Genomic DNA, 27,048 nt, shown 5'->3' with positions numbered 1-27,048 from the left:
ACCGCGCCGCCCCCCTGCCTTCGCGTTTCCCTTTTTAAATATAATTTTTTAAAATTCTTTTCTTTTTTTTTTATCTTACTTTCCCCGCGCTGGACCCCGCCGCAGCTCCGCAGTGCGCGGACCGTGCAGCGGGGCCGTCCTGGTGGCGGGCGTGTCGCCGGGGGAGCTTTGACGGGACTACGACTCCCGGAGTGCCCCGCGCGGCGCGCAGCCGCCTTTGCGCCGGGGGAACTACAACTCCCGGCACGCCACGCTCCCGGGGTCCTCCGGCCTCCTCCCCCTTTGCCCCGCGGCGCCCCGATAAAGGTTCCGCGCCGCACGCAGCGCGGCTCGCTGAGGCACTGCCCCTCGGGAGGAAGGCGGGGGTAGGGGAGGCGGGAGGGGTGGGGGGGTGGGGGAAGAGAAACGACGAAAACCCGGCCGCCGGGGGCGCGCCCCGTTTCTCTCCGGGAGGGCGGAGAGGCCCGGGAGCGGTGAAGCCTGGCAGGGGCCGAGGGTGCCCCGGGGTGGGGAGGGGATAGCGGAACGGACCCGGAGGACATGGAGGGCGAAGGGGCCCCTTCGTGGCGGGGTCCCGGCGGGGTGATCCGGGAGCTCTGCCGCTCCTTCGGCCACTACAACCGGCACCTGGCGCGGCTGCAGCAGAACCTGCGCGAGACCAAGAAGTTCTTCCGCGACGTCAAGTACTCCCAGGGCCACCCCTTCACCGCGGCGGCGGCCACCGGCGAGGGCACCCCCGCCGGGGCTGGCGACGGGGCCCCCCGGGACGGCCCCGGTGAGAGAGGGACGGGGGAAGTCGTGCAGGGCCTGCGGCGGGCGGGGAGGCCTGTGTTTGGGGGGGTGTGTGTGGGAATGGAGGCGGGCTGTGGGGGTAACTGGGGGGGGTGTGTGTGTTGTGAGGGTTGGGGCACAGGTGCGAGGCGGTGGGTGGGCTGTGGGGAGGAAAGGGTGCTGCTGGGGGGGGATGTGGGGTCTGTAATGGGGGGGCGGGTAGCTGGGCTGTGGGTCCATATGGAGAACTGGGGGTGTGAGAGGCTTTGTGGGGCGAAGTGAGCAGGCCAGGGGGTGAGGGGGTCTGTTGGAGAGATGGGCCCTTCTCCCCATCTTAGTGACCCCTTTCTCCTCTCCCCATCTTCCTAACCCCCACCTAGTCCCCTTCCTCTCTTCCCATCTCCCTAGCCCCCATCCTGCAGCTTCCAGCCCCTGCCTTAAGGTGTCTTGAGGGTGTGAGAGGCTATGTGGGGCGAAGTGAGCAGGCCAGGGGGCGATGGGGGTTGTCAAGGAGATGGGCCCCTCTCCCCATCTTCCTAACACCCCCCTGCGGCTCCCAGCCTCCCCGTGGCGGGGCTGGATGCTGCAGGGGGGTGTTAGGAAAATGCAGCACGTGGGAGTGGGTGGTTTTTGGGGTTGGTGTGTTTTTCATGGAGCTCTGTGGGAGTAGTGCCCAGCTTCCTTCATCCGCTTTCTCCTCATCTGTCGCTTGTTGACAAACATTGCTGCTGGTGGGAGCCATGTGCAGAACTTCGTCTTTCCATAAGACTGTCTTGTGAGAAGAGTTGAGCGTGACATTAAATATATATAAAGATCTTCTTTATTCATTTCCAAATGGCTTATGAATCATCCTTTTTGGCTACTTGTCCAAGATACTTGTCCATGCTTGTCTTATGCTTACGATCCTGATTTGAAAATTAAAGTGTTGTTGAGCTCTTTTGTCAGTCTGTAAATAAAGCAGTGTTCCACGTAAACTGTCAGAATAGAAGTGAATAGCTTTCTAAAAATGTGGCGTCTCTGTTTGTTTACATCTTTCTGTGGCTTCCAAGAAGTAGGAACTAGTTGGTTTCACTCGTTTTCTGTGGGTCTCACCGCTGTTTGAATGGTAGCGCTCCCCTGGAGTTGCTCTTCTGTTTGGTTACTTCTTGTAAAACATTGCTAATCAAATAGCAATTGCTAATCAAATAGTAATCTGTGAAAGTCTGCTTATAGCGCTTTGTAGATGGGGACCCAGTTTGACTTCACTGCTGAACGTGTTACCAACTGGCCCTGAAGTATCAGGGCTTGAAGGAAAGGCTGACTGCTTTAGAGCTTGTTCACACAAACAGTAATAACAGCGTAGACTCGGCCTGCAGAGGTTGTATAACATTTACTGTTCTTAAAAATAAAACTTAAATCAGTAGTTTGCAAACTGGTGAAGTGGTGACGTGTTCCATGTGAGGCGCAAACCAAGTTAATAAATCTGATCTGTGTTAGAAGGTGGGACGTCGTGGTGGCGGTCTTGAGGAGAGTGCAGGAAGAGGAAGGGAGAGGATGAAGAGCAGGACTTGGTAAAATAATGGAGGCCGGCAGTTTTCTTGAATGAGTCAACTGCAAAATAACTGTGAACCAATGATTATTGTTTTTTAAGGTATGAGAAGACACAAGACTTTGCCCAAACCTGAGAGCCTTGGTATTGCTTATTACCTTTGTCTGAATAATCACATTTGGACAGAGCTTCCTGTTTCTGTAAAATTTTAGTCGAATTGTACATTTCCAGTACTCTCTGAAGTCTAGTGGCTGGTAATAAAGCTTTTTCACCGCTGTCTAACCTGGGGAGATTATCTTAAGTGTCAGAGGGTTTCAGGAGCACAGCTGTCGCTGACTTCGGAGCCACTTTTTCTTAGAATCTGCCCTGTGGGTGGTGTCAAAGTGAGAGGGATTTAGACTGAACAGTTCTGTGGATTTTGCAGTGCTCTGCAGTGTGTCCAGGCACGAATGCTAATGTTTTGTGACATACAAAGGAACTGGGAAGTGAAATGGACAGGACACTTACTGAAGGCAATTGAAGTGGAAAAATAAACTGTGAAAGTAAATTTAGATGTCTTGGAAACAAAACAAATGTGAAGGGGTTTGCTTTTGAGACACCCGTGAGGCTGGTATAACAACATAGAAGGGTAACTGCCCTCCGAGTCAACGCGACTCAAACAACCTAAAGCTCAGCCTGGGTTATTCTGTCCAAAACCAGACCTTGAAATATGTGCCCGGCTGAGTAGTAGCCACTGAGGTTTCAGGTAAGCGGGGTCAGTCGGGGTTGGGTACTTGAAGGAGCAAATGCAAACTTGCTTTTACATCCCACCCTCCTCTGCTTAGGAGGATGACAGGCAATGTTTGTCATTAAAGGATTGTCACTGACCAAATGTTCCCTCTGTGGCCTCAGTACCAGGAGTCCTCAGAGGTAGAGAAGTAAAATAATTTCAAGGGAAAAAATAATTGCCTTCCAGCTACTGTTTATGAGGGGAGGGAGAAAGTCTTGTTTGCACTGTCTGCATTTCTGAAGCAATTGACAAAATATTGTCTGTTTTCCGGGTCTGCTTTGTCATGAATAGGCTTTTAGGAATGATTTGTTAAAGTACTATGACAATCCTGTAGCTTTGGCCTGTACAGGTCTGACAGCTTTTTATTCTCGGTGCTGTTAGCTAATGTGTTTGTACTGACTTTCTGTAAAAAGAAAATCTTAATTAGGGAGTCAGTATCAGGCTTTACTAAAATATGTAAAGACAGGAAAAAACCTGGAAACCCTGTTTTCTACTAATTGTAGTTGTCTTCTTCATTCTGTGCTTGAAATAATTTGAACTCTCTGATGTAGGAACCTGAAGTTTTTTGATCTTTCTTTTGTCTTAATTTGGAAATTTCTGTGAGATTTCATCTTGTACAGATATCCACAGCATCTCCAGAGTTTTGGTCAGTGGCTGTGGTGTTATCTTAATGAGTGTGTGCTGGGGGAAAGCCCTAGGCTTGGTAGCCTAATGACTCATACGTAAATGTATTTTATAGGGGGTGAATGTATTAACCAGAGGGTTTGGAAGAGTTTTCATCCTGATGTTCTATTGACCGAGGGTATATATCCTGGTTAAAATGTGACTGCTCTGCCGGTCTTGCTGTGATCCTTAGAAGGTTAGGACTCCTATTGTGCTGTTAGGTATGTCAACAGAAGAAAATGGGTTTTAAGACTAGATAATGTGCGGAGAGGTGTTTAGGAGGGTACTTGTGAAATAGCCCCTCAAACAGATGGGAGGAGGCTCTTGCTGACAAGCTTCAAGCAAGCTTGGAGCAGAAAGATGAAGCTTGGTTGTGCAGACCATGGGGGCTGCTAATTTATCACAGCTGCTCCTGTAGGAGCCGCTTACGTTGGTGTATTGATTAGTCGCATGTGTTCTCCTGGAATTAGCACCGCTGTGCTCATAGATGTGTGGTGGGGTGGAACTAAAACTTGGTTTCTATAACTGGGTGTGTTAATCGTAAGTCTTGTGGTCAAAGCATGCTGTAAATCACCACCAGCAACACAGAAATGTAAGGATTTCTATGAAAGGTATTGGTATTTGCGATAAGAAGTGTGAGGGTCTGGCCTTATTTAAGCTTCGTTGTCTGCATGTAGTATTGAAAATGGAATAGAAAGACAACAGAGACCAGACCAGCAGTGTAGCTGACCTTCCTCGAAAAGGGGATGAGTCAATGCTTAGGGCTTCTATAGATTCCATAAATTCAACCTAAGTTTCTTCTGCCAAGTGTTTGACTGAATTTTGAGATGAGTCTTGCTAAGAGACATCCTTGTTCTTGGACAGGCCTCCTTTCATCAAAAGGAGCTTAATAGGATGCACGCGCTTAAGGACTCCCCCTGCAGCCATTTTTTTTTGAAGTGTTTATCACATGTCTCCAAACGGTACACTATATGGATGCAGTATGTAGCACCCCCTAAATTCTTTGACAAAAGTCCTACTGCAGACAGGAGCTTCTCACATAGATATGGGAATATCGCCACATCTCTTCAGTAAGCAAGTTCTAAATCTGCTTTTTGTTAGGTACAAGAGGAGGTCATATTCCTCCCACCTGGAATTCTTCACGGTCAGATTAGTGGCATCACTGATTAAGTACTGTATGAGTGTTTTTACCCTGTGTCTTATTCCGATGTGCAGAAATAGCAATATACTTTCTGCAATGCAAAATATGAGCAATGGCTCCGTCGCTTTGCAACTTGTGTCAGGTTTTTGAGACCTTGAGGTCGCTGTAAGATACACACTGACAGATATGCGTGGGGTTGGAACTGCTGCCATGGCCTGTGTGCCTTGATGGTGCACTGGGTTAGTTGTGGTACGCCTGAATCTTGCTTTTGGTGCTGGTTCCAGGTTTGTACTTCACATACTTGGAATATCGCAGTGGGACATAATGTTAAATGTAATGGATTTGTCACTGGTACTGCTTGTAGTAAACTTTTAAAATAAATGCTGATCACAGGGAGGCTGCGTGCATGAAAAGACGAAAGGTGTTTTAAAGATATAGCATTCATATATCCATTCCGTGCTTCAATAATTTCAGCGAAGCTGCTGTATTTCAATCATTTTGTGCTGGCATTAAGACCCGTAAATACAGAAGCTGCCCAGAATGAGGAGAGGGTGCAATCTGCCTCTTCTTTTCTTTTCAAAAGCTTGTGCAGAGAAGGCTGCACGGCCTGCACAATGCCTTCTGAATTGCTTTTTTCATGCTTGGTAGCTGAAGAGCAAGCCTGAATTCCAGTCGAAGTTTCAATAGATGTAACCAGATCAAAGAAATTCTTTATCTTGTAGATGAAGGCTCAAATGTGCTATTTGTGGGTTTTCGCTGATTTTTGTCTTTTGTGAGCTGCTAGCCAGATTCTACCCTTCAGTCGCTTGACGTGGCTGCTCTACTATGGTTGTGTATCTTGAAAGGCTTGTTTAAGAAACAGTTATGAAGAGTCACACTTCAAGACGTGATTTCTCCCTTAACCTTTTCCAAACTGTTGGGTTTATGTGGGTCAGCGTCTGGGGCTGCGTGGGGCAGAGGAGCAGGAGAGGGGTTCCCCTTAATGTTGTGTGGGATGGAAGGACCCCTCTGATGCAGAGAACTCCTCCAGCAGTCCTATTCCCAGACTGCGGATTTGAAGGAAAGGTAAATCTTAGGCAAGATATTAAAGAAGCCTTAAACTGGGTCTAAGACATGACCAGCTACGTGTGGTGTTGCTCCCAATTTGAATGATGCTAATTAAAATAGAGGGATGGAATGCTATCAGGATGAGGACTGGAATAGCTGTTGTGTGTTATCGTTAATTTGGTTAGTAGTATTGAGGAATATCTTGGTATATGAGAGTATCTTGTTTTCTTGTGGCTTGAGATGCTGAAACAATTTTGGATGCCAGAACATGACTCATGAAAAGAATTTTAATAGCCCTGGTGAAACAGGACCTTCCCCTACAATATCCCTGCTGGTGTTTTTCTGCTGTATTGTGTTTGAGTCTATCTTTAAACTGTCATTCTTGTCAGTTTGCCTGATATCAGGGCAGTCGTACTGGTTTATAGCTTTCAGATTTGGCAGTGCTTCTGGGGACTGGTGTCTCCACTTGCCATTTCGTTCTTGGGTGCCATCTGCCTTCAGATCGGGGAGCATGGGCAGGCTCTCTGGCGGTGGTGGAACACGAGCTGTTTTGTACTCGCGGGGATTGTGCTGAAGTGCAGCAGATGGGGAATTCGTTTGTATCAATTTTTTTGTACTACCAGAATTACTGTTGCTATGCATAAGGTAACGCAAAGCTCCTTAGACTTCAGCTTAGATGACTGAGCATGGGAAAAGCTGTATTTAGGACTTGTAAAAGAATACAGAAGCTAAATTCAGTGCTGAGACTGAATTTATGTAGTGAGGCAAATGCAAGGAGTTGCAGCATCATGGACTAAGAATTCAAAGGGCCTGGTTAGTGGGATGGTACAACTGATACCTCAGATGGAAGGTGGGTAAAGAGAGTGATTACAGGGAGTCTCGCTACTCTGAAGAAGATACAGATGTTGAGTAATTTCCCTTTGCAGCTCAGATATTGTTCTTAAAATTAGTAAGAATACCTGGCAGACTATGCCTATTTAGTTTCACTGTATAGGTTAGAAGAGATGCGTACTGTTAGTGTGATCAAAGGAGTGAAGCTGTTTCTTACTGTGTTTTAGACTGCACTAGGAACCTTCTGGCTGCTAGCAAAGAGTGTCTTCCCTTGGGCTCATCTCTACACAGGCTGGTGAAAGCGTGACAATTTCTTTAGCTGCTGTGATTGTCTTTCTGTCATAGGGAATTGCTGGCAGAGGCCATTAGTTCTGGTACCACGTCTTGGCAAACTTCATCTTGTCATCTGCTTCATGTAGAGAAGGCATTTGCAAGAATGCCTTTCCTTGAGGCTAAAAGGTGGTTTTACTGTTTTAATGTCAACGATCCTAGACTTTGGTCAACAACCTTGTGCAGTAATACTCTTGGAATTTGGTAGATGCAAAGTATTTTACATTTTTAAGTGCGTGGGTGGAACTGTCACTGATTCATAGTTGATTGAATTTATTTCTGGTAAGTGACAGGAACGTTCTGTGCAGCCAAGCCATCAAAACTTGTGAAGAGTTAGCCTTAGTGACCCATTGCGCCTCCTTGAACTCTAGAGCAAGGCAAAATGCAGTTCCAGCCTAAGGCAAAACTAGCCCTCTGGTTGTTTCAACCTTGACAACTGTTTCCTCTTGACTTTTAGGGCCTACCATTAGTCTGCTACTAGCCTGCTGAAGAAAGCTCTGTGTGAACACTTTCCAGTGAGATAGGTGGGGAGAACAGTAACAGATTGTCTTAATGGCTTTGAGAATCAACCTACTGTGGACCTCTGTTGGTGCAGTAGAAATGCTGAATTGCTGACACTAGTTTCAGGATACATAAGCAAATTCTTGGTGCTGTGTGGGTTTCTTGGTGGGCTGTGGGGCAGCAGTGTCTGAACTGTTGCGTTCAGACAAAACTTAGAGATATGAGACTTGTTGTTCAGCCAACCTGTTCTAATGCAGTCTGTCCTCAATTTTAGGACAGAATTTCATTTCCTTCCCTCGCCATGAGGAAGAGCATCTCCAGCGGACTGTGAGCTGGCACCCCTGCCTTCTGATTCTTGGCCAGAACTGTAATGCCAAATGCCAGTTACTGAACATACTGCTGGGTGAAAAGCTGCTCCCTACCACCAAAATCAGCAATGAGGAGAATTGTAAGAGGCGACGGATCCGTTTCACGCATGGGACACAAACACGGATTAGTCTAGCGCTGCCTGAGCAGTATGAACTGGTTCACATGATGGCAGCCCACCGAGGGCACTGGGACACGATACCAGAGGAGGACTTAGAAATTCATGGCGACAGCGAAGACCCTGCTCACCGGATAGCGGAGCTGGAGGTCATGCTGCCGTACTCACTACTAAAGGTAACCAGGTGTCCATGTACCATCGTTGCAGTGAACTTAAGATGCAACATTTATAATCCTAATAAAGCTAATGGTGTAAACTCTCAAACATAGGAATCTTTTTAATGAAAGAGAAGCTGGAAGTCTGGTGTTAGGATTTTAATTGGACATCACTGTCTATGCTCGTGTGCTATTGTTTCAGTGTTGACTCTTAGCATTATCATTCTTCTGTGAGGTTTCCATCCATCTCCAAAGCCAAGCTGACTCTGATGTAACTCCAAGTGTCTTCTAAAATTGTACTCTAGTTTCAAGGTTATTCAGAGCTTCTTAAATCCATCATCTGATAAAATGACCTGAAATTGAAGGTGTTAAGAACAAGAAGGTGGGAGTCTCTCCACAGTTTTTTTTAACACTGTTAGTATCTTGCTTTGGTGTTCCTTTTACTTGTCCACAAAACGTGTTCCTGTCCTGCAAGTATTGCAGTTTGGTGTTCAGCAAATATCTTTAAAGGTGAGGGTTGTATTTCGTAGCTTTTGATAGCTTCCGTAAGCTTTCATCGCGTTTCCTGTCTTACGTCGAGCGTTTGTTATTGCAGTATAATACTTCTGGAGCATTGTGTTTGGTAGTCGAATATATGGAATAGATAATTAATTCTTAAATATAAATTGCTTAAGTGCAAAGAATCTGATCTGTTATCACATGAGTAAGTGTATGAACTTCATAGTTGAACAATAAAATAGCAACGTGATCTTTTTCTGGACATATGAATCAAGACCTGATTGAAAATAGGCAGGAGATGAAGAACCCAGTCTGTCTTTATCAGTTTGGGTTTGTAAAATGTCTTTCGTCTGGAGCTAAATTTAAGGCTACCCTAATGAGATGAGCAGAGTCAATGCTATGTTGTAGTGCATTTGTGGCTTCCAGTATCCACTGAAAGAGAACAGAAGTGCCATGTTTGTATAAACAGCGTGTGAGGCATCCACCGCTTTCCCAAAGAGCACCAGATCAGCTGCTGGTGCTGCGAAGTAAATGCCTGTTCTGCATCTTCTTGTAAAATCCTGCCTTGGTTATGCATAAAAGAGTATTTAGCTTTACATTTATTTTACTTGGTTACATTTTTACATGGGCCAGTTCAGGCACACTGCAGTTTACAACCGTCTTTCAGATTTCTCATGTGAGTGACAAAGATCTCTCTGTCTGGCTTTGGTTATATTTAGGACACTTAGATGAAAACAGCTACTCAGATAAATTTGAAAAGGGTTGATGAAATAAAAAGCTCTTCCAGTAGAAGGAGAGGGAGGGTGAATCACAGCTAGCTTCAGATTGAGTCAAAGGATTCCTTACATGAATTCAAGGGGCTAAAGGAAGAACAAAATTTTCTTTAAGGCTGATAGGAGAACATAATGTGTTTTAGCAGGTAATTCCTGTGAAGTTACAGGGGTCTGACCTCCCGTTGAGAGACCTGTGGGGTTTTCCACCCTTCTAGCTAGTGTGCGTTCTCCAGCTCTGCTCAGCATACACCAAGACAACAAAGTTTTTTAAAATAAATATCTGCTAGTCATGGACACTGCTTCTGTAACTAGTGGAATATATATCTGGAGCAGTAATGGATGAGGTTTTTTGGACGCTATCCAAAACTGCATGTCTGCAGAACTACTCTGAAAGAACTTCTGCTTTTTCTTAGCTTGTAAAACAAAACTAGTAGTCTAATAGCAATAGCGTGCTTGATAATAGCATGGTATTCAGTATGGATTTTAAGGATTAAAATTTGCCCAGGAACCGAATAATTTGCACCTTTTGGGCAGAGGGGGAGGGAGATCAATCTGAACGTTACCCCACCTGTTACCTAGGATCCCTGTATTTTTATCTGTTGTTTTTTCTCCCAACAGCAGAGTGCTTATGAGTAGTGCTGTGTTTCATTAAAACCTTACATTGTAGATACTGAAACACCTTACTAGTGTTGGAAGAAACATTTATGGGTCCTTACTGTGGACTTGAACAGTTACAGGAGATGAGTTTCATGTGTGGATTTCTGTTTGAAGTCACATTCATTTCCCACAGTGAGGGCACTTACCTACCAGAAGGCTGCCATCAGAGGAGCTCTCAGTGATTTCAGGACCTGGGGAATGCTGTGCAGCTTTTCAGGCCTAAGTATCTCTTACCAAGAGACTTAATTGCAGAGGCTGGTTGGGGCACCAAGATTACACGCTGCTGTTTTGTGCGGGCACTTAATGCTGAATCATGCTTCATGCTGCAGATACTTGTCTGCTAAATCCAACCTCATTAGCCATTACTCCAGTAAAGAAAGGCTAAATTATTTGTAAGTTAACAGTATTCAAATATTAACTAAACTTCTTTTTTTGCTTGGAGATAAATTCAACGCAGGTGGAGGATATACTGCTTTTTCGTATTGAACTGCCAGTGGAGCACCCTGAGGTTTTTTCTTTAGTCTGATATCCAGGATGGGATTGTGCTTGTTTTTCTGGGTTACTGGAGGATGTTTTAATCAAAACTTGTTTTATGGAAAAGGGGGTGAGGAGGAGGGAGCCAAAAATTGCATTTGCATGGGTCGGCTGCTGTGAGAACACTACCTTATGCTAATAGGTATGTGAACTTAGTTATTTTTAAACGTAAAATATCAGGGAAGGAAAAACTTCAGCAAAGCCGCTCTATTCCTTGGGGATCACTGTGCACAGGAATGCATCTAGGTCATGGGGAATAATCCATCTAGCCAGACAGATTATTAGATTTATAGTGGGAGTAAACAGTTGGCTCTTTCCCTAAATCTTATCAGTTGTGCCTGGAAGTGGAAACAGACTTCTCTGAAGTATTGGTTTTCGTCTGGATGGTACGGCTGAATGGGAGGAGGGTAACAGGGCTGAAAGCTTCCTTTTTCATGCCTTTGTCTTGCTTTGTGCTTCATGCGACTTTGAGTCTTGGACTGAAAAGTTTTAGCCAGGGCTTGTAGGGAAAGACAAAATTTTCAGCTGCTCTGACGAAGCTGGAAAATGAATGAAGAAATACAAAGTGGTTCTATGAGCTCCAACAGAAGAATCGAACGAGTTTGGTTTTGTTGTTGCATTTCTTCAGGTGCTATAGCAGTGATTCAGGTCATATGAATTAGTAGTTGTTACAAGTAGTGAGGAATGTGGTTAAGTACCTATTGGGTGGTTATTTTAATGTACATCCTGCTTAAAACTTGGAAGAACGTGCCCTGATCTCCTTCGTGAGGGTATTTTTAATGTGTTTGGTTGTGGCGTTAATACAGAAAACTGAGTAGCTTTTGTGTTGGTTGTGACACTCTTCCTTCCTCATAGCATTGGTCAACTTTGGGGTATGCTGAGATGCTCCTGCTATGTACCAGCATCAAATACCTGAAGTCGTGTTCCTCCGTCCCTTTACGCTGGCGTAACTGAGTGGAGAAGATAGGGAAAATGCCAGCACTGTGAAATTATTCTTCCATCTGTATGAAATCTGTTCTCTGTTCCTAGTTTTGCTGGCTTAGTGATATATCTTTTACAGGGGAAGAGTTCATGGTCAGAAAAAGAGCATTGCTTCTCAGACTGTTTGGTGAGTGTGTGCACCTCACAGGCTTTCTTGGCCTGGCCCTTCCAGCAAAGGTAAAACAAATTCCCTGATCCAGTGGAGTTCAGGGTCATTGCACAAAATCAAAGCACATTCTGTGAAGGACAGCAATGAATCCTGGAGACCAGAGGTGTGTAGTTCAGTCTTCTTACCTGGGATTTTCTCTAGATTGGAGTTAACTGAGCTTCTGACTCGGAACTCCATGGAAATAGAATAAACTGGCAAGATTTCAGAAAAATTGGGGTGGGGTGTGTGTTTTTTTTTAAAAAAAATAATAAATCTAAGTAGAATCTAGGGGTATATATGTAATTCAAGTTAATAGGGAGGTGATGAAATTAAATCACATGTAATAAATGCAGTAATTGCCAGACTTTTCTTGGAAGGCAGAATATTCAAATTGGCTTAGAAAAAGACTGAGCTGGGCTCTCAGTCATAATCTGCTTGGTAGGAGTCTGGGTAAAAATCTGGCTAAATTGGGTTAGCTTCTTAGCACCTCAGTTAACTAAGCAAACAGTGATTAAACTGCCCAAAGCCTAGCAAAATAGGACAAGGTCCTCTTGGGATGTAGCAAATAAGTTCTTTTTAACTCATTTGGAAATGAGGAATTATCTATTGATTTAGTAAAATGAGACACTTTGGTGGTCCCTGAATGGAATTAGTGAGACTCCACTTGTCTTACTGTAGGTCAAAACTTACTTGATCCTTGATTTTAATTTTTATTCTGGGGTCTGGGATGCAGTGGTCATCCTGGCATTGTAAGTCTGAATCCCTAGATGAGTACATAGTGTCCCTGCACGGTATACTCTTTAAACTGTCTTTTTTGCATGGCTGTTGACAGCATCTCTGCGTCAGATTTAAGTGGAGGAGCTGTAACTCTGATATTGGCGTACCTGATGTTCAGATTGCTAAGTGGGAGGCTTTGATATTTTAAAAAGGGCCTTTTAGTTAAGGAAGCTATGAATGAAGTTACTTGACAGCCATTTCATGCTTACAGCTCTGTCACAAGTGTTCCAGTGTGTTTATAGCGGTGTGACCTTGTGAGAACCAGCTTAAAAATTTCAGGAATCCAGTGTGAGTCATAGGTATTCCCCATATAGGAAGACTTGATCCCTAATAGTATGAAGCTGCATAGACAGTGTTCAGACTTCTGTAGGACATGAGGCGGGGGGGAAAAAAGGCAAGAAATGTTGCTAATGCTCTTTGGAAAAGCCTGAGAGGCCTCTACGGAAACAGAAGGACCAGTTGCTCACGCTGTATTGGGTTGTCTGTGTTGGTTTTCTCCCTGTCTCCTAGAGACAGCACTGGCTTCCTCCTTTGTTTACAGTCGCTGGCGTGAGTCATCCGTCCTGGTGAATATTGCAGCACTGCACATCCCATCCTGCTCATCCTCCTCTGCATCAGACAGGTTTGAGTTCAGCGCCTGGGAGTCCCGTGGCAGCACTCGCTGTCAGCTCTGAGAGCAGTCAGGAGACCTGGTCACGTCTTTCCTTTTTCTGGGGGAGAAAAATGATTGAAGAACTCTTAGTTATAGCCCCCTGTTATGAGTCAGGAAGATGGCACTTAAATTCTGTCTTTGGTTTAAAGCCTTTGACATTTTCTTTCCTTATTTTAGTAGAGTGATTTATGCAATTGTAACACTGTTCCTGCATATCCAAAGATGAATCTCGTCTCCTTCCGTGGATGGGAAGGAAGCCGGTTGCAGAACTGGCTCTCTTCAGTAGGGTTTGTAAGAAGTGATGTCGGCAGGAGCATATGACCAAAGCAGTGAAACTCTACATAGTAAGAAAATAAGTAAATAAAATACATCCCTTAGCTTTTGGTTGGATTTGAAAAAAGTCATAACTAAGCTTGTCACAGCCATCTGTTCCTCCTCATCTGTCCTTTGAATGTGAACTCTTTGGAATCGGTTATTGTGCTGCCTTTGTTTTGGCAGCAGTGGCTAGTGTCGTACTTTCTACCGTTGGAAGCTACCCTGAAAACCGACAGCATGACTGTCTCCTCAAAGAGCTGCAGATCTGGTAAACATTGATGGGAGAGGTTGTTGCAAAATGGGGCAGCTGTAAGCTAAAGAATAACAGCTGTTCTGCGATAGCGCTTACCTGGGAAATTTCTTCTAAGTTTTGTTCTGAACTAGACTAAAACTCAAAGGTGGTACTTGATACAAAATAAGAGTTTTGGAGTCAGTGGGCACTGATCCTTGTCTGGCTGCATCCCTGCCAGAGGGCTGTCAGCAGCCTTGCAAGTTGGGTACATACTAAGGCGTGATACTGTAGGTGAGACTCACAGCTGTTCTGAAGGGTTTGAATGTTTCTGGTTTTGCACTTTGTGAATGAATTACAGTGCTTTTTTGCATGTATCAGATTTTGAAAGGATCTGTACAAACCTATTTCTTTTACTTTCTCACTTGCTAGGAAGTGGACGTTGTGGTAGCACCATGTCGTGGATTCCAGTCTGCTGAAGCCACCTTGGGAGAGTACGTGAACCAAGTCTTGCCTGTTGTCATCTTCGCCATCAGCGAGGCTGAACTTTCTTCGTCAGATGAGAATGAACTGCGTGAAATCAAAGAGAAATTCTCTTTGCCCATTTTCTTCTTCAAAGTGCCAGAGTCGGGGGCTGACCTGATCTCTCCCAAAAAAACTGGTAATGAAAAGTCCTCCCTTTACTGCCAGCTGATGGACTTGGAGTACCTGAGTACCAACCACTGCAGCTGCGGGGCACCCGGTCCTGATGCCGATGCCCAGAGCATGCTGGTGGAGCAGTTTGAGAAGCTCCGTCTCCTAAGCACTTTTTCCAGGCAGGTGCTTCAGAAGCATCTCGTGGAAGCAGCTACCAGTTTAAATGAGGTGCACTGCCGCTGCCTGAACATCTTCATCAACCAGGCTTTCGACATGCAGCGGGACCTGCAGATCACCCCCAAGAGGCTGGAGTATACCCGCAAGAAGGAGAATGAGCTCTATGAGTCTCTGATGAACATTGCCAACCGCAAACAAGAGGAGATGAAGGACATGATTATAGAGACTCTGAGCAATATGAAAGAGGAGCTCTTGGAGGATGCTGCTAATATGGAATTCAAAGGTAACTCCTGGCAGGAGAGTAATGGGAAGGAATTAGTTAGGGGCTTTAAAGGAGAGTGGCAGAGTAATATTTACCATCTGCTAAGGGGTGGTTGAATGGCAGTCTAGACAAGTGACTTTGCAAGAAAATTCAGAACTAATACACAAAGAATTTTTCCGTAGGTATCTCCCGGGTGAAAAGCACTGTTCTTAAATGAGAGGCCTGAATATATTAAGTCTTGGTTTCTTGCAAATCGGATTTTTTCCCCCGGAGCTCGCTGCACAGTTTTGGGCTGGGGTATTTTACTTCTCTGCTTAAATTCCCTATTCTGCTGAAGAAGAAAATAACTCTCAATTTTGCCTCAGTGGATATGGTGAGACTTGGGAATAAATCTATCCTAAGAAAAACGCTGTTTGAGTTTTAGCGATGAAGGCTTGATTTGTACGTTTTGCTTGACCTCTTTGTCTGAGAGAAGTTCGCATAAGGCTTTTGAGTATAGAACCTCCTAAAATGAAATTCTGCTGGGTAGGTAAGGTTTTCCTTTCACAAAAAAAAATCAACATATTGTGCTCCAGAGGCCTACGCTTGGCATTTAGTGTGTGTGTTTGGGAAATGTGAGAATTTTCACTACATCGTCTAATCCTAGAACTTCCCAGAACACACAAGCTGGAAGCATACAGAATGATGTGTAAACTGCGAAGGGTGAGAGGCTATCCAAATTCCGTCTGTGGGAATACGTGGTCTGTCATAAACATCAAAGTGAAGATTTGTAGGTTGATGCTCCACAGCTCTCTTCTCCTCTGCTTGCTAAGCAGAGGTTTACCATAACAATCATTTATTTTCTAAGGAAATGCAGTTCACTGGGCTGATGGGCAAAGATTTTTCTATTTAAAATAAAATCGGAAATAACTCTAGGCTATAGGTTTAGAAGAAATTATTTTTTGGGAATTGAGTGCTCTTCTGAGGCATGAGAGAGGCTAAAACTCTAGATAATTCTGTTTGTCTTGACTGACTTCCTTCCAATTTCAAATCGGAGTGTTATCCCCTGGGGCGAAGAGGAGGAATGATGGATTATGTTTAATCCTGCAGGTTACGATCGGGAGCTTCTGCAGGTGGGAAATGGATAAGATCTTTCCTGTCTCTTGAAATGCTTGCTTTGCAGTGCCCATGCAAAACGTTGTCCTCATAAAGAGCTTGTTTTAATTGCAGCATTAACCTATCTGTGTGCTGCAAAACCCCACAAAAACTAGCATACGCTAAGGGTACAGAGAGTGTGTTAATCCTACCTGTTTAGGGCTGCTATTGCTCCAGGATCAGGACAGGTAATTCCTGTACTCTCTGTCCCACTCCTTGCAGAGTTGGAGCGCTGTAGTGCCCGAGTTCAGAATCCTGTATGTGCAGGAGTACGTTTAGGGGCAGCACAAGGTAAAACACTTGCAGTAAATGTGTGTCTATGTTTATATGCACAACAAATATCACTTAGAGTGTAGCATCTTGTTGGCTATCAGTATGTGAAGCAATACCCTAAAAGGAGGAAGATGTTATTTTGAGGAGCTAATGCCATCTGCCGATCCCGGGATTTGTTTTAAGTAGGCTAGGCTGTTGTTGGCCAAAATCCAGAGACAAGGTCTTCAGCTCCTGGTAGTAATGTATTACCGCTCAGAGCAGTTACGGTGCATGAGCAGTGATTGCTCAGTGTTTCTTTAAAAATACCAAGTGGTAATCAACCTCTTCAAGGTTGCAGGAAAAAAAATTCCGTGTAACCAGTGTGGCTGTTTTATCGCTTTCTTCATAACATTCAACATCCAGCAGTGCTTAGGGATTGCACTGTGGCTTGGAAGAATTTCCTGAGCTGTACTTCTTTAGATGGAAGGACAGCTTTGTGCTTCTGCCCTTTAACTTCTGGGGTGATACTGTACCGGTGTAAACCTGTAGTAGACTCTGGACGAGCATTCTATAGCTAGCAGGTGTTAGAGTTGGCTATCCTGTGAATTTGAACACCAGTGAATGGAAGCAAACATCAGAATATTTTCTGCCTTGGTCAGACGTGATTTTTAGCTTCCCTGAAACTGGAGTAACAAGGTGTGCATTCCTGGAGCTACTCTGATGCTTTAGTACTTTCTATTACAGAATACCAAATTACTCAAGATCTGTAGGATTGGGCTTGGAACCTCATGTAAAACTGGCAGAACCAGTAAAAAATTTAATCCTTTGTAATAGTCAATATAAGCGTTCTTCTGTTGCTCATGAGTTGTGGGGTTTTTTTGGTACGTCTTATAAACTGAAGCCGCAGTGTTTCTATCAGATGGGTCTAAAGAAATGAACCCCTGAAGGAGCAAAATGGTGAAAGAGTGTTTGGAGCAGAAGTTGGCTGGGCTGGGGCTGTGCTGTACCTCCTTGGCAAAACACTCAAAGCAGCTCTCGGTAGCCATCGTTGCAACAGTGATATGTAGAGTACAAAAGATGCTTCTTTCTTTTCTTCTGTGCAGATATCATCATTCCTGAGAATGGGGAACCTGTTAGTTCCAAGGACATAAAGTGTTGTATTAAGCAAATTCAGGAACTGATTATTTCTCGATTAAACCAAGCGGTTGCCAACAAGTTAATTAGTTCCGTGGACTATCTGCGAGAGAGCTTTGTAGGGACTCTGGAGAGATGTCTGAAGAGCCTGGAGGAGTCTTGGGAGGTTTCAGTACATCCTGCAAGGAGTTTGGAGAAGTCAAAGGATGCTTCTGTACACATCACAAGCAATTATCTCAAACAGGTACGGTGACTTAAATGGCTGTCTAGAATATTCTTAATAATTGTCTTTATCCTGATCCAGCAAGGGTGGGAGGACACTGAGGTGCTCAGTGAAGTTAGTGGAACAGTTCCTGGAGTATGTGTGGGTCTGGTGTCATTAAGGGAGATGCCAAAACTGGGCAACAGTCACTTAAAGGCCTAGTACTTACCTTTCCTAAATCTGCATATAGTAATCAAATTACAGCCTAGAAACACCTATGAGCTTAATACAATAAATAAATTGAACGAAGTGAATAATGGAGTATCCCATATAGTGTTTTATTTTTTCATTTTCAGAGGGCTAGAAAATTTTATGGTGACTATAGCTTGCAAAGTTCCCATACTTTCATCTTTTCCTCTGCATTCCAGATACTAAACGCAGCCTATCATGTTGAAGTCACTTTCCACTCTGGCTCAACAGTAACCAGGATGCTGTGGGAACAGATCAAACAGGTATGGGCATCTTTATCGTTTATTTCTAGTACCCGTCACTGTATAGTGAAATGTTTTTGGAGCAAAGAATAATGTGAATATTCACAGCTGCCCTCTCAATTTTGACTCTTTGCACATGCATTGGAAAGCTGTTGCTTCAGCACTAAGGCTGTATGTTTGGTTTATTCCTGGGGATCTAATATTTAATTTTAAGGAAATACCCTTTAGTGTTTCCTTTCTGTTCTGAAACAGCAAAGGAATGATGATCAGCATTTTGAAACTCTTGTCGTTTGAGTAACTGATTGTTTGTTTGGGTTTGGGGGTTTCTTGTGGTTTTTTCTGTTTGTTTTGCAATGTATCTTGATTCAGGTCAATTCACTCCTCTCTCTCCAGAGCAGACCAGACTTCCTCAGGTCTTTTGTTTTAGATTTCTGTCTGTTAAAGCATTTGTCTTTCTGAAGTTCCTGCTCTGAGCTGTTGATAACCTTTACTGCCTTCTCCCTTTTGAGATTCCTAGTGTAGATGGGTGAGAGAAGTACGAGTTTTTCCCCAAATAGGTGCAGTCCAGACTGACTGGTACCAAATCTTCAGATGCCGCCTCCTGCCCAGAAGAAGGATCCGGACTGGGTGTGCAGCAGCTGGATTTCTGTGGCTTCTAACGAAGGGTGGGGCAGGGCATCTTAATCACCCAGCAATTTAAGGGAAATGGTGCATACCGACACCACCGAGGACTTCCGCACCTTGACAGTGTGTCCATCCAGCAAAAAGCTGCTTCGCTGTAGCTTTCACCAGTTTAGAAACATCTTTCTTCCTGAGTCTCTGGGTTACTGCTTACGCTGCCTGTTCTTCCAGCCTACAACCCGCACCACAACTGTGTGGTTTGCCGTGCGATGGCTGGCTAGTTATGAATGGTCTTGGTCAGACGTGAAAGGGTGGCTGGCTTGTAGGAGTGAACTGAGCAGATATGCAGAAAAATCAAATCTCTTATTTAGTGTGTGTGTGTATAACAATATTGTGATGAATACTTCTAAATTGTTAGTAGTTACTGCAAGGTAATTATTTAGCCCAATTCTATGTGCAGATGACACTGCATTATTATAACAAGGTATCTAAGATGACACTGCATTATTATAACAAGGTATCTAAGATGACACTGCATTATTATAACAAGGTATCTAAGATGACACTGCATTATTATAACAAGGTATCTAAGATGACACTGCATTATTATAACAAGGTATCTAAGCAGTCCCAGTAAAATGACTGACCCTTTGCTTTTTTCTTGTGCGACGGCCTTAATTCTGTTTCCTGTTTTACTAGATAATCCAGCGGATTACATGGGTCAGCCCACCTGCCATCACCAGTGACTGGAAGAGGAAAGTTGCTCAGGACGCTATCGAGAGCCTCAGTGCGTCCAAGTTAGCCAAGAGCATTTGCAGCCAGTTCCGGACCAGGCTAAACAGTTCTCATGAGGCTTTTGCAGCTTCTCTGCGACAGGTGAGTGTGTGGAGCTGTGAAGAAGGTCTTGGTTTGTACACCGCCACTTGTGGCAAGAGGATTTTTGATTGCAGAGGTAGCTAAAAGAGCAGCTTGTGCAGTTAGTGCTGCCGTTCTGCAGGTAGAGGTGGCAGAGCTGATGCGAGCGCCCTAGTACAAGGTCCCATTTTTAAACTAGGTATGCTTGAAGTAGGTTCTCTACTCAGTTGTGCAAGGACCCTCAACTTCGTTAGACTAGGGCTTCAAACCAGGCAGGATTACAGTGTGTATGTGATATCTCTTGTAGTTAGAAGATGGCCATTCTGGCAGGCTGGAGAAAACAGAAGACCTGTGGCTGAAGGTGCGGAAGGATCATGCTCCTCGGCTTGCACGACTCTCGCTGGAGAGCAGGTCCCTCCAGGACGTGCTGTTACATGGTGAGCTTTGTGCTTGATGTTCTCTGTATTATCTTCTGCTCCCTCCTTCTGAAGCAGCCAGTGGGTGTAAAGGAGTAGGAGGGGTGTTTTTGCTTTTCGCTCAACTACTTCAGTGAGCCTACATCTGACACATCGCAAGTACCTTGAATTGTGCAGCTGCTGGCCCATGAAAAGCTCTGGGCTGCCAACCTGACAGTGTATGGGAAGAAATAAACATGTTTTAACGTCTGACTAAGTGGATGTTGTGCCTTACAGGCAAACCAAAGTTGGGCCGCGAGCTGGGCCGAGGACAGTATGGTGTGGTCTATCTGTGTGACAGCTGGGGAGGGCATTTCCCATGTGCACTGAAATCTGTTGTTCCTCCTGATGAGAAGCACTGGAATGATCTTGCACTTGAGTTTCACTATATGAGGTACGTATCGTAAGCGCTGTCTCATTCCACGTGGATCTCCTTAACTTCACTGCTGCAAACAAATATGCTTTACATTTGCGTAGGCAGAACCTTGCTTGCTATAGTTCTACTCTGCAGTGACTTGACCTAATGAAATCTAACCTGCCATTTCCAGGGAAGGCAAGACAGCTTTCCAGTGCCACTGCAAAAATGTAACAGGCATAGACTGGTAGGCAGACATGCTCCTTCCTATCTTAATCTGATTCTGCAGTCTCTATGCTGTTCAAATGCTTGCTATTTTGCAGAGTAAATTAGAATTAATAGAGTATGATAGCAAACAGTTCTTCTCCCCTGATTTTTGGTGTTGAATCATCCCTCCTTTCCCAATCTGTTCTTGTCCTGTCTGAATTCACAAAAAAACAATGGGTCTGCACTGCAGAAAACAGCTCGTTTTTAGTAAACAGCCACAGGCAGGTGCTGCAGTACAGACAGCTGAAATAATACAGCATTTCTTTGGTACTATAACCTTTAATAGGCCCTCCTGAGTTTAATTGGATCAGACACAGCTGTATTTTGTTACGGTCCTCAGAACTGTGGGGTGCTGTGAATTTTTACTGCACATGGTATATAGGTTTATCTTGCTGTTGTGCTAAAGCTGCAGCTATTGGGCATTTTTCCTTTACAAGGTGAGGCTTGGCCTGGGGTGGAGGGGAGGAACATACAAAAATGACCTGCTTTTTGTGCTGAACTTTCTCTAGGTCTCTGCAGACACATGAGCGGCTCGTACACCTCCATGGTTCTGTGATAGATTATGGCTATGGAGGAGGCTCCAGCATCGCTGTCTTACTGATAATGGAACGGTTACACAGAGACCTCTATACAGGACTAAAGGTAAGAACAATCTGTGCGTGTATGTGTATATACATATTTTTTGTATATACATTAAAAAAATTCACATCTAAATACCTACTAATCTGTAAAACAAAGCTATAATTGCTTAGTTTTCAGGGGTTTTGGCAAATAAAAGTAAGCGAAAGTAACTTCCACTTGTAAGAATTAAATCTGTGTTTGTTTATTCTTCAGGCTGGGCTAGAATTAGAAACACGATTACAGATTGCCTTGGATGTAGTTGAAGGAATCCGTTACCTTCACAGTCAGGGACTCGTGCACCGGGATATCAAACTTAAAAATGTCTTGGTAAGGAAAACTTGTGTATCTGGCTAATCCTGAAGTTTTATGAGGCCCTTTAGTGTGAGGGAGAAGTATGCTATAAGTGAAGTAATAGCTTTCCTCATACAGGATATTTTAACTTGTGGTATTGTTAACCACAACCAGCCTTGCAGTGAGGTTTCTCTACCTCGTTTTCAGGCAGAAAGCCCTAGGGAAAAGCGAGCAGTAGAGTGACTTCTCTTGAAGGTGAAGAGCTTGAGCTACAAGTAGGACTTCCAGTTCCTGGTTCTATTAAAGCCAAACCACACCCTCTGTGTGGAAGACAAGTGAAGGCATGCTTTGTTACTGAGCTTAACTAGGTCCAAGAGCAGCCAAGTAATCGGAGAAGCTTACTTAAGAACAAATGCCCAACCCTTGAAGCATAAAGAGTTTAAAACCTTACTATTAAAATGCAATACTGAAACTGAGAAGTATGGTTATCAGCTGCCTGTGTATGAATTCTTCTACAGCTTGACAAAAAGAATCGAGCCAAAATCACTGATTTGGGGTTCTGCAAACCAGAAGCCATGATGTCTGGCAGTATTGTAGGCACACCCATTCATATGGCTCCTGAGCTCTTTACAGGTATGCTTGTTGATTGAATCCACTACTGTCTCACTCTGGCTTGAATTTTGAAGGCCATTACTTTGAATTAATATCTCAACTTCCTTAGGAGGGAAAAATAATTAAGGTAAACAGAAGGCTACCTACTTACAGTGTATAGTATGTATTTTTTTCCTGTTTTTTAAATCTCAGTCTTAAATCTTTGTTTACTTGAAAGAGACCTGTGGGATTCATAAGCTTTGCTTGAAGTGATTAATACTCTTGCGATTGGAAAGTTAAATTATTTGTTAGTAGGAAGCTGGAAATATTTGGCTTTCATAGGCAAATACTTCAGAAAGGATCCCCTGTTTTTTTGTATAGATGCCAAGCGAGGAATTCTTGAGCTGTTACTAACCTGTGGAGTGTGTTCAAATTCACTATGTGTTGTGCTTCTGGCAGATGCACCTCTCCAAGCTTTTCTCCTGAGCAAACATCTTACAGTAGCACTTGGAGGTCCATACCACACCTACAGAATCCTTTTGGTCAATCTGAGATGCTGTCCCTGCTTTGACAAGATTGCAATCAAATTGAAGCAACCCTATTGGTGTTTAATCTAGAAAATATTATTCAGGTGGTTCTCAGTACTAACAGTGAAATACTCATGAATAGCAGGCTAGACCTTGGTTGTAGAGGTGAGCATTGGTTTAGCCTTCCTTACTTGAGCACTCACTGTGCTCAATCTTTTCTTACTCAGTTGGTGAGCTTGTTATAAATGAGTAATTGCCAAACTCTGGGTTGAGAGGCTCTGTCAGGCTCCTGGGCTAGCAGCAGAGCCAGACTCAACTGATAATCTTACAAATGTTGGTATTTAGGTCTCTGAAAGACACCTGAGTACCTGCAGTGGTCCATGAACCTCAGCTTGGGGGCTGCTGGTAGAGGTGAAGTGTATCAGTCCTCTGAGAACTGAAAGGTCTTAACTTTTATTCCCTCCGCCTTTGGCAATGACTCCTGATATGTTACCAGGCTTCGTACAAGTGTTGCCTTCTGGCAGACAAGTTGTGGTTTTAATTTGAGGAAGTGGAACACTGAAATTGGTTCTCAGACTGCTGGGTTTCCAGTGATGAAGCTGTCGTTTGCCCTGCTGATCAAATGTATTTTTGTCACAGGAAAGTACGATAACTCAGTGGATGTTTATGCATTTGGCATTCTGTTTTGGTACATTTGTTCGGGACATGTGAAGTTACCAGAGGCTTTTGAGAGATGTGCAAGCAAAGATCACCTTTGGAACAATGTGAGAAGAGGTATAAATGGCTATTTTGAACCTTATTTGTAGATACTTTATGCTTGAGTGAAAATTGAGAGGAGATGAGAAAATGCGTTTTAACCCTCTTGTAACTGAAAGGCAAAAATACAAGTTGTATTGCTTCATTGACAGTCTAAAGAATAGCATTTATCTAGCTAAACTTGGACACGTTCTACTGAAAATCCAACTAAAATTAACAGGGATAGAAACAGGTTTACAGTTCACCATCTCCTTGCCATAGTGTCATGGGAGCTGTGCTAGCACACTGTTTGAACCGTGCAAAGAGTACAGTGCTTATCACAGAATCACAGAATGGTTTGGGTTGGAAAGGACCTTAAAGATCATCTAGTCCCAACCCCCCTGCAGTGGGCAGGGACACCTCCCACTAGACCAGGCTGCTCAAAGCCCCATCCAACCTGGCCTTGAACGGTTTATGATGTAAACCAGATCCCAGAAGCAGCCAGGCGTGATCCCCTGAAGAATGTTTAATCCCTTGCAATTTCTGGAGGCAGTGGAGATCTGTACGTTCAAGCTGTCAGTTTATGGGCTGGATGTTGAATAAAACACGCTGATAGTTTATCCCCAAAATGCAAACTTATTCATATGCCTGTGTAGGTTTAGTGTAGTATTGTATTTAGCAGTAGCTTAATCCTTCATGCTGCGTCATGGTATCAGAATGCTTTACTGCTTTGTGGCCTTAGGTCCTGTCCATATAATCTCTCCCCTTCTCATGTGAAAAAGATTAACTCAGATGAGTGAGTCTTGTATTTGGTCAGAAGGCTGCACTCACTGCTCGTTCTCGTGTTGAACTTGCTCCCAAAGGCATGAGTGGATGTGGGGGGGACTTGTTTTCTGGTAGGGGAGGGTACTCATTTTGCTCCCAAATAGTTGCAGAGAGGGGGCTCCAGTGAAAGTAAATGTGTTGGCCATCGTCTGGGAGTGTGCATGATCTCCTGAGTGACTTCAGCACTGCTCCCAGTGATGTCTTGGCAGCATTGCTGAAATGTAAGCTGTTATCAAGAGCGATAGACCCCAGGCAGTTCACTTTGGTCGCTTCAACCTGCACCAAAGCAACGAGAATCCCGTGGAGTTTCTCTCCAATTTGAGGTGTGCTGATGGTAACCAAGTCCCTCTCCATTTTCCAGGAGTTCGCCCGGAGCGTCTCCCCGTGTTCGATGAGGAATGCTGGCAGCTGATGGAAGCCTGCTGGGATGGAGACTCTTCCCAGCGCCCTCTCCTGGGGATTGTTCAACCTATGCTGCAGGGGATCATGGACAGGCTCTGCAAATCAAGCTCTGAGCACCCAAATAAAGGGTTGGATGACTCTACTTGAAAAGGAAGCACAGAAGAATTTTTAATTGTGGGAGAATTCTGAACCCCTAACTCTGCAGATGGCTTCTTCAGATGTAGCTCTTTGTGGCTAACATGAGTGGGACAGGTAATAGCAACCAGAAGATTGTTCATAGAGGTGAGACCTCGGGGATGTTCCATCTTGAATAGCGGCCAGAGAAATCTCCCCGGTACACCCCATTGATGCTAGTTACCCCGCTGCAGCTTTTATTATGGAGTTGTGCAAATAAGATAGAAAATCTACGCCCTTGAACTGAAAGGGATTTTTGCCAATCCCACACAAATACGTATCAAAGAAAAGCATCTTGTGTGTTCTAGGTAGCGTCTGCGTTGCTAGGAGTTAATCACGACAGTCTTTATTTGGTAAAGTAAAAACTCTTCCCGTTAACTGATGGCCCTCGGTGGCCTTTGGTCCACACACAACTATCCCAATCACTTATCGATTGGCACCAATTACAGTGCGGTCGGAGAGGAAAGAGAAACAGAGGCTCTAAGGCTAGAAAGTGTTTAGAAGCTAAGAGCATCTATCTGTATTAGCTTCTTGCAACACTCCAAATGTTTACATTGACAGGAGCAAAGCTTCCATGTTTTACCTAAGGGGGTTTATCTACTGTTCCACTGCAGTGCAAATACCCCAGGTTATAAGCTATTTATCTCTTATGTACCCTTCACCTCTTACTTACGTAAACAAGCTCTTTTCTGGTAATTTTGCTTCATAATAGTTATTTGAACGTCTGAAGAAACCCGACCTTTCTTTAACAGTCTTCTGGTAAAATGGAAGACTGCTCAGAGATTACATATTGTAATACCGAAACAAAGTCATTACAACTAATGACTGTCCATGGGGAAAATGCCAATTCATTTTAATTAAATTTGGTTTTTGAATTAGTTGTAAAGGCAATGACAGTTTTAAATTGTGCTAACTAGGACAGACGTATTTTTAAAAAAATAAGGTTTCTTCAGCTTTTTTTTAAAGTCACATGCTTGGTGAGAGCATACTCAAGGGAAAACAGGTCATTCATTCTTCTTCAGTGGCTGTGTGTCGTGGCTCTGTCCGTTCATCTGATCGTTTCACTCTGGGATCTCTAATTTGGCTGTATTGAAAAGAATAAAAAACGGGAGGGGAGGGGAGTCCTTCGCAAGGAAGGTGTGGGCTGGGGTGGTCCCGCTGCCCTTCCCGAGAGGGCTGCTTCCGAAAAGAATATCCTTGCCCCTCTTCTGCATTTCAGGGGCAAGGTCGGTTGATCTTAATGTAAGATACCTGTGGGGTGGAGGCCGAAATAGAAAATGCACGTTGTTTACTACATGAGGAAATACTGAGTTGGCAAGTTCTCCCTGGGTTTGCTGTTCCTCCCGGCTGCAGGGGATGGGCACGCAATGGCTTTGTTTCCCAGGAAAGCTAGCATGCTGCATCCAAAGTAGCATAGGCATGTGGAATTACTGCACCTTGTAGCTGGAATTTATTGGCTAGTAGACAGCAAAATTACAACCGGTAGTCTGCCTGTTAAACAGCTTGAACAACGGAAAGGGATACATAACCCTGCAGTGTTAGTTTAGTTAAAATCCTCCTTTCTTTGTGCAATAAACTGAATTAATGCTTTTTTTTTATATATATATATAAAAAGACTTCTTTTATTTACCTGCACGTGTGGGCATTTTTCTGGTCTGTGACGGCATTACCAGTCTGGTTCTATAAGACACAGCCTCGCCAGCTGAAAGTGCAGCAACTGAGAACCACATGCGCAGAAGAACGAATACTTTTCCGAAGTAGAATTGTTAGGCGTTTCACTGCCTCGGTGCACACTCACGCCACCTATGACACTAACAGTATTAACTCTGTTCGACTGTGCGTGGTGGTTAGTAACCTTATTTAAAACTAGGAGAGTCAAGGTCAGTCTCTTGCAATTAATAGAGGTAGCTTGTGTAAATAATAAATGAATAAAATTTAAATCTCTGTATATGCAATTCCAGAAATGTCTTGTATAGCTCTTCCTCTGTAGCCATCTCCGGACACTTATTTGATGCCTTTTTATTGTTGTTTGTAGCAACCTTGATGTCTTGTTTCCATTTGGTTTGTCTTTTTGCATGTGCGGCATTGTAGATCTGCAGGTTTTCCCAAACTCAGTACAGCTGCATCTCTGCGTTATTTTTTGTTTCTGTTGGGTATAAAGTCTGCCTCACTGAACTTGTTCTGAGAGATTTCACACACCCTGTTTATCCTTAAAACTAGTGTTCTCCCCCTGCCCCCATTAAAACAAGGAAAACAA

The 27,048-nt window shown here is 44.0% G+C and overlaps 1 protein-coding gene across 4 annotated transcripts; it reads left to right on the top strand.

The window, feature by feature from the left end:
* Positions 1-409: 409 nt before the first annotated feature.
* Positions 410-27,048, top strand: DSTYK (dual serine/threonine and tyrosine protein kinase). Of its 4 annotated transcripts, XM_054181292.1 has the most exons (14): positions 410-775; positions 7,856-8,241; positions 11,743-11,790; positions 14,217-14,880; positions 17,349-17,623; positions 18,010-18,093; positions 19,393-19,569; positions 19,856-19,985; positions 20,241-20,397; positions 21,135-21,267; positions 21,460-21,573; positions 22,056-22,170; positions 23,295-23,429; positions 24,577-27,048. In XM_054181292.1, the coding sequence occupies exons 1-14, from the start codon at positions 541-543 to the stop codon at positions 24,762-24,764; spliced, it is 2,841 nt and encodes a 946-aa protein (XP_054037267.1). In that variant the 5' UTR covers positions 410-540; the 3' UTR covers positions 24,765-27,048. The 4 variants fall into 4 exon arrangements, with proteins under 4 accessions (XP_054037267.1, XP_054037268.1, XP_054037269.1 ...); XM_054181293.1 differs by lacking the exon at positions 11,743-11,790; XM_054181294.1 differs by lacking the exon at positions 23,295-23,429.

This window comes from Rissa tridactyla, chromosome 21 (assembly GCF_028500815.1).
Source record: "Rissa tridactyla isolate bRisTri1 chromosome 21, bRisTri1.patW.cur.20221130, whole genome shotgun sequence".
Taxonomy (NCBI): Eukaryota; Metazoa; Chordata; class Aves; order Charadriiformes; family Laridae; genus Rissa; species Rissa tridactyla.
Note: the sequence above shows the minus strand (reverse complement) of the source record. Positions and strands in the feature narration are given on the sequence as shown.